The sequence below is a fragment of the Passer montanus genome, unplaced genomic scaffold (genome assembly GCF_014805655.1).
Source record: "Passer montanus isolate IOZ18808 unplaced genomic scaffold, ASM1480565v1 scaffold9, whole genome shotgun sequence".
Classification (NCBI taxonomy): domain Eukaryota; kingdom Metazoa; phylum Chordata; class Aves; order Passeriformes; family Passeridae; genus Passer; species Passer montanus.
Genome location: NW_024374367.1, coordinates 3,354,895 through 3,362,315, shown reverse-complemented (window position 1 = coordinate 3,362,315; position 7,421 = coordinate 3,354,895). Strand labels below are relative to the sequence as shown.

At 42.6% G+C, this 7,421-nt stretch overlaps 1 protein-coding gene across 10 annotated transcripts in view; it reads right to left on the bottom strand.

The window, feature by feature from the left end:
• The window catches only part of TMEM40 (transmembrane protein 40), a 30,224-nt gene that overhangs the window by 10,105 nt on the left and 12,698 nt on the right, over positions 1-7,421 (bottom strand). For 4 of the 10 annotated variants that reach the window (XM_039733917.1, XM_039733919.1, XM_039733920.1 and 1 more), the window contains 9 exons: positions 7,001-7,108; positions 6,449-6,502; positions 5,548-5,583; positions 4,481-4,513; positions 3,055-3,114; positions 2,691-2,762; positions 2,536-2,610; positions 1,813-1,875; positions 77-1,386 (listed from right to left, as the gene is read on the bottom strand). In XM_039733917.1, the coding sequence (XP_039589851.1) occupies positions 1,367-1,386; positions 1,813-1,875; positions 2,536-2,610; positions 2,691-2,762; positions 3,055-3,114; positions 4,481-4,513; positions 5,548-5,583; positions 6,449-6,502; positions 7,001-7,108 (521 nt within the window). In that variant the 3' untranslated portion in view covers positions 77-1,366. Of the gene's footprint in view, positions 1-75; positions 1,387-1,812; positions 1,876-2,535; positions 2,611-2,690; positions 2,763-3,054; positions 3,115-4,480; positions 4,514-5,547; positions 5,584-6,448; positions 6,503-7,000; positions 7,109-7,421 lie in introns of those variants that run through there. The other 6 variants (XR_005630391.1, XR_005630392.1, XM_039733915.1 and 3 more) reach the window with 4 other exon arrangements.

The window sequence follows — 7,421 nt, the reverse complement described above, 5'->3', positions numbered from 1 at the left end:
TCTCATCTTGACTATTCCACAAATTGCCTTTCAGAAAGACATTAGACAGCAGAGGACACTAAAAAAGCCTTTCTCATCAGAGCAGGGTGACTCTAGTTTTCAGTTCACCCAAAAGCCATTTCCCACTAGCATGGCTACAGTGGTCTGAGCAAGACTTTATTGGCAGACTAACAAAATATACAGTAGTTTGGGATGGTGAAATATTTCTACAAAGACATGTAAAGGAGCATATAAATACTATGAAATAACTTGTATTATCCTTCTTGCACAATTTAGCCCTTGAGGCATTGGGTGGCAGCTGTGCTGTGTTGGTGCAGGCCTGAGTGCAACTGTTGGTGTTTCTGGCAGTGCAGCTGGAACTGCAGGCAAGAGTGACTGACACTGGTGCTTCAAACCATGTACAACAAAAAGTAACCTTTCTAATCTTCTGAGCAAGGCTTGAAATGGTTCTGTAAAACTCTGAACTGTTTGGCTTTATAGCTTTCAGATTTACATTTCCTTAAAAGTCCATGTTTATGGCTTTTTCTGTTCAACTGGTTGCCTTCATCATTCTGTGGGTATGAAGACCTTACATTTTTACTTAAAATGTAGTTTTGTTGCAGTCTTCCTATGATTGCAGTAGCCCTACATTCTTGCAATGTGTAACACATCCTATAAAATGAAATGAATGTCAAAGTTTTGTGTTTATTTTCCTCAAAGAAAGAAAAAAGTTGGGGGATGAGTCAAATCAAGCACTTTGTTTTTCCCCTGAGAAAAGATGAAATCTGCTGTTGTTAATAATCTCATTACTACAGCACTGTCAGTGCCTGTAACATCTCCCCAGCTCTCCTCGGGTGAAACCACTGCCCACCCACTTCTCCGAGTTCTGCCACAATGGATTCATCAGCCCCAGTGCCGGCTCCGCCGGGGCTCAGCTGGGAGGGCAGGGCCGGCCCCTGCCTGCTCTGCACCGGGGGGAGGAGGAGGAGGCCAGAATCCCTCCAGAACCAGCACAGAACGCTGGTCTGCTGCTCTGGTACACCACAGGCAGACTGGCATGTTTTGTTAAATGAGAGATGCACCACCACGTGGCTGCCTGGGGCAGGGAAGGTGATTGTGTTTGTATTTCAATGGAATTGAACACAAAGCTACATCTCCATTGTCTTCCAAGCTCTGCTGAGCCCCAAATCACTTCAGAATCCAGAGGAGGGGCCCACAACCCCAGTTTCAGGTTTATTTTGGAGGGAAAGGAGTGATGTTTTTCAGAGGTTTCACATTTCAGTATTTCACATTAGCCTTTGGTTGTTAGGTTCACCTCATAAAGCAGTTTCTTTAGTCCTGGAAATTTGGACAGCCAGGTTTGGGGAACTCTCCTGAAATACTCCTCCTAGGCAGCTTTCACCATACCTGTGGGATGAAGAAAAAGAGTGCTGTCAGGACTGCTGTGTTCAGATTGCACTGTATCCATGCAGCTTTTCAGTATTCTTTGTTTTGTGTCCATAAACATGGATAAACATGAACCAGGAGCCTGAAGACCCAACAAGTGAAGACTCCCTCCAGCCCCAGTTTTTATTTAAGCTATAGAATTCTTATGCAGACATTGCCAGGAAATACCCCATACAGGGTGGAGTATTAAAAATGTGAAAATGTTCTGCCACAGGGAGAGTCAAGACTAAATAATTTTCAAACCCAAACAGCTGTAATGAACTGTAGTGAAAGACTTTTTTTTTATGGCAACAAGATGGGAAATTGTCATTTAAATGAGTTGGTCTTAATTCTTGACAAAAACAAGGTCCAGGGAAGGCATGCTGTCAGGAAAAAGAGCACTGTTACCTCTTGGCCTGAATCTGTCAATCAGAGGAACAAAGCTGTCGAGGACACTCCGAATTCGGTACACTGGGTGTGAAAACAAATGTATAAGGTAAGCAACATAAAACATAAAAAAGTAGAAAAATGGCAAAACCCAAACACTGACACTTGTTTAAACAAGCACACCTGCAATATCATTAATAAGAAAGATCAGTCTGAGTCATGAGAGAACCATCCAGAACCTCCCACCATGTTAACAAGAGATTACAGAGGAGACAATTTCTTGGTTGGGGAGCCATAACTTACTGCTGGTGTCAGCACTCCTATACCATCCTTAAGGATTGTCAAAATGCACAGGTTTTAATATTTCCAACAGCTGCTGCCCCAAGCTCATCCTCAGTCCCAGGGGAATGCATGGCAGCCAGGATGCACAGCATCTTATCCAGTGGATCTGGGAAGACAGGCCTTGCTGCTAAAATTACACGTTGTCATGGCAACGCAGCATTCGGCCATTGCTGCAGAAAGAGGTGACTCAGGGTCTTGTGATCACTGAGAGGGAAAAATGAGTCAACCTCTCCCTTCAGTAGCATTAAGGCTGCTTGTCTGCATCCCCTCTGTAACTGGGAGATGTTGGGGGAGTTTGGTGGCGAGTTACAGAATCTCAGCCCCAGCAGTTTTATGGGCTGTGGCAATTGTGTGACCTTGTCTTTAGTGCAGGGACACAGCTGCTGCTGGAGGGACACTTACCTAGACCAAAGTATATCCCAGTGGTTTCCAGGGAAGCAAAGGTGATTAAGCCAATCCCAAGAGAAATAGTCCAATCTAAGGCAACAAAATAAATGTTAGCTTTGTTCATTTTTCTACAGTGCAACAATACATCCTTCAGTTGAATCTTGTCTTACCTTTGTAGTAGTAGTAGCAAACTAGTAAAGCTCCAATTGCAAAGCAAAGAATGACAAAATGAAAGAATTCATCTGAAATTGAGAGGGAAGATTAGGTCACAACTGCAGCCATGGCCCTTCCAAATTCACCTTTAGGTACAGAGTATCACTCATGGAATGAAATCAATTTCCCTGAGATTTCTCAGGCACTAGGCTCAACATTGTGAGAGGCCTCAATGATTTTCATCACAAAGCCTTGATGCACTTCAACTAAGCACTCATGTTGGAAAAATGAGTGGAAAAAAGGTGGTTTTGAACCAGAGATCTTATTCTTGGACTAAGGTTCAACAGGTTTGACATCAGTTTGATTTAATAAATCAATTACCATCCTTCCGTATGCCCATCCATGTGCACTGAGGTGGGTGAGTGCTCTCCTTCTCATATGCTACAAAAAAGAGAAGTCTTTTATTACTGTGGAACTGTGAAATTAAGGAGTTTAAAGTTTATTTCCCTTTTTGTATCTGAAATAGATTGTCAGAGCAGAATATATGTAAAACTTTTTGTTGGTCTGCAAACCTTTCAGAAAGATCAAATTGGAAATTTTTACATCATTCCAAAGAGCATGGTTTTAAAAATGAATTTTAAAAAGTATAACCAGCTGGCTGCATTAACAATACTGAATTGTTTTAAAGTACTCTGGATATTTTCTATCTCTTCTGGGATGAGCCATAGTCTCAGAATGACAGTGGGGGAGTAAAGCCATAGTACAAGGGAGCTTCAGTTTGATCCCTGGGTGCTTTGCACAACCACAGCTACAGTAAAAAGCTCCCCTTCATTACTGAGGGTGTGAGAATCATCCCTCTACGAACACCTGACTCCAAGTACTTCTGCACCTCCCAAAATGAGACCTGCTGCTGAAATGAGTCTTCTGCAGCTACATTGGCACAGAGAAAAAACAACATAAGAACAAATGAGGTATTTTAGAGGTTTAAACACAGACCAGTTTACTTTGTCATGAAAAAAATTGCCAAATTCTCTTTTTCCCCCACCTGTATTGCCAGAAAGACTTGAGTATTTTACCATCTCTCCAACAACAGGTTCAAAGTACCAGTTTTTTCTTTTTTTCTTAGTTGGTGGTTTGAGCAGCCCCTGAGGCACTCAAGCTGCACCCAAGCCTTTGGGAGTTGATTCAGAACAAGTTCCAGATGATGATTTCCCCTACACTGGGCAACCTCTGTCTGGCAGTGAATTTTCTCTAAAGATGTAACAGGTGAGTACTGGAAGGGTCCTTTACATGAGCTCTAAACTTTTGCTGTGGTGCTTTTGAACCACAGAGCAACTAAACCTTGAACAGAAACTCTGCTCTGGGTCACCTGATACAGGCATCAGATTTTTGCCTCTTTGAACAGTCTGGATTGATCACATTCTGGTTTGGGGGCAAACTCAATTATTTTCTTATTAATACCATAATATTGCATTATTCTGACTCACAGATACAACTCTGTGCAGTTGTATGAAAGATCTATAGATAAAGAATTTAGCAGAACATCAATTCACACTTGGCTAGTGTCTGTCCTGTGTTACTCTACTTCCTAAATGCAACAGTCCCACTGTAACTTAGCATCATGGAATGACTTGCACAGTATTTCTTCTGTGAAAGCATTCCATGTTATTACCCATTTTCAACTTTCTACTTTATGATTAGACAATCTCTAGGCATCAAGGAGCTGGTACTGCCCTCACCACACTAAGCAAAACTCCTGAAAGAACATCTATAAAATAAACTTCTTTATTTGCATGTTTGTACCCACCATCTACATCTGAATCTTCTCTTCTGGCAATCTCTGAAAAGAAATATAGTTTTGTTACTTCTGATGGAAAAAATACAAACATAGAGCTTCCCACCATACTCAGCACCAAGAAGCACAGTGAGTAATCACGGATCTGCAAGAAAACTGGGAGGAGTGGTAGAGAGGCCAAACACCAAGGGGAAAAGTCCCATGACCCTTTCTGCACCTGGCAATGTGGCCCTGCAATGGATCCCTCTGCCCTGCTGTTCCTGTGGCTCCTTGGGGATAGGGAACTCAAAAACCTCCCCAAGGGATTATGCTGCAATTTGTAACTTCTCCACTGCACAGAACAGAAGTGGAGCAGATGTCCTCTCCAAAGGCTGCTCCACTGAGCTGTTTGTCTCTCCTAACTCATCCTGTGGCCTTGGCCTGGGCACAGGAGGGATGAGCTCAGTAATGCAATTAAGCTGTTGGCAATTTCCTGCTGTGGGTTTTTTACAAACATTCTGGGGCTGGGCAGCAGTGTCTGGTGGGAGGAAGTCTGCTTTCACACTGCCTGTCTGTGCAAGCCTCTTGCCTGGCACTGTTGCTCTGTTGCCTGACATCTGGCTTTCTCCTGGCACCTCCTGCTGGAAATGCTGTGCATTCAGAGCCAAGCATCACTGCTTACAGAAACCAAGTTCCAGGTCCCTCCCAGCCTTGCACCCCTGCTCAGCAGGAGCCAGAGGGCTTCAGGAAATGCTAAAAACTGCCTCTAACTTTTTGGGCTAAGACTGAACAGTTGCCCAACAGAACTGCTGGGTTTTCCCCTAAAGAATACCTGCTATGAGCTGATCTTGGGAGAACATGGCAGGCCTACAAAAATGGGTTCATCTGCCAGAACACCTTGTACAAATCACCTGCTGTCAGCCTGTCACTACCACAGCCTTGCAACAGAATGTCTGCACCGTGCCCAGGCCCAACACCAGGCTAACTGGAAACAAGAGATTTACAGCCTGAGAGTTATTTTCTAATGTCTCAGCAGGTCAGAAAGAACACACTGCAGTTATAGTCATTCCAGCAGGATGAGGTGAGCTGAGAGCACTTACCTGAATCTCTGTAGGGAACCATCTCTGCTGGTATTCCTAAAACATGACACAGAGACGAGGTAGGTTAATACCTGCAGTGAGGGTATCTGGGCCAGTGCCAGCCCATCAGCTCCCTGAAATCAGTGTGGGTGTGTTACAGAGACAAGGAAGAGACTGACTCTAACTCCTTACAGAGGGTGCCTCTGCTGGGGGTTACGCAGTCAAAAAGTGGGAAATGACTGAATTCTTCCCCCAGCTATTCCACCTCTCCAAGTATCTGGAGAGGTAGAATGATTCAGGTAGAATCAGACTCCTGTGAGACAGATTAGATTTCCTAATGCCAATTTTAAATGAGCTTCTCTTACATTTGGGCTGAGCTCAGTTTAAGACATTAAATTAAAAGATTAATGCTTTACATTTTTACATCCATAGTTCTATAGGTATTTCTGTGTATTGACACAGCACATTTTCTTCATCTGCACTGTACTTATTTTCCATTTTTCCTTTGGTAGGAAAGGAAAAGCCTCAGGAACAAAGTGATGATGAACTCCAGTCAGTGCTGTGGGCTGACTGCAGCCCCTCTAAGTAGTGGCTGTGACAGATGTTTTCAGAACCCTCTTGCTGCATTTCAGCAGCAGCTGTGCAGACCCAGGCAGCAGGACTCCTCCCACAACAGCAGATTTTGCAGCTTTCCTGGTTCAACTCTGAGCACAGGGCAAGGCTGAGTGTCAGCATTAGTTGAGCTTCATCTTGTAGGAAATATCTTTCCTACAGCCAAATTCTGACTTGTCTTTCTTTTATATCTACATATGTTAATATACCTTTGTTCAACAGCCAACCCAAAGAATGCAAAAAATAATTCTTTTTTTGGGTTATATTGGCTGCCTCTAGTAAAAGCCATACTGTTGTCACTTTGTCCTACCTCCAAGTAACTGGCCTTCAGTCTTCTGTCTTCCTAAATATTCCTCATCACTGTCTGGATAGGAGAAAGTATTTGTTCATCAGAGTAAAGAAAAATGTGCTAGCAGCATCAGAAACAACAGCACTGTAGTTATTTGCTCATAATATAACGATAGGAAGGTAAAAATCAAGGCTTTGAAATGCAAGGATCACTATGGGCTGCTTTTGCCTCACAGCTCCCTTCAGAGCTGGCTGAACAGGTGAAACTCGGCAAAACCTGAAGCTGGATTAACTTGTATAAAGGGCTGTAGAGAGAAGCTAGGATCTTCCATTTGAGGAAGGAATCTTGCAGCAGATTTCTACATTTCTGAAACCAACTTCCACAAGAGTGGGTGGTAGCCACTATTTTGCTGATTATGAATCAGGTACTGATAATTTTCTATGTTCTCTCTTTTACACAATTTATTACTTTATTCAGAGCTCTACAGACTTGCCACATCTCCTACGTCAATCCTTACAAACATGCAGTCAGACTAAATTATGTATCAGGGAAAATAAAATAAATCCTCTTTACCTTGTGTATCTTCATCTATGGATTCCTGGGATGAGTTTTCAGACTTTTTGTCCTCTTCTGAATATTCAAAATTCCTTTCCAAACTCTTCAAGAGTTTCAATTTTTCATCTTTTTTTTATAAAGAAAGAAAAGAAAAACATTATCAGTGACTACATTTTCTATTTTACAATTACAGATTTCCTAATGCTTTATTAAAAGTTGCCTGACAGAAACTCAGACCCTCTGTCTAATTTCAGCTGTTTTTTTTGCACACAAAGGGTAGTACAAAGCATCAAACGAAAACATCATACACACTACAGTTTAGACCTTCTTAAATGGTTGTGGTAGACACCTAAAGTTTCATATTCTGGCGTTTAATTATTCATAATGTTACCCCTGTGCAAATTCCCACTCCCTGAAGCGGCAGCAGCTGAACGATGCT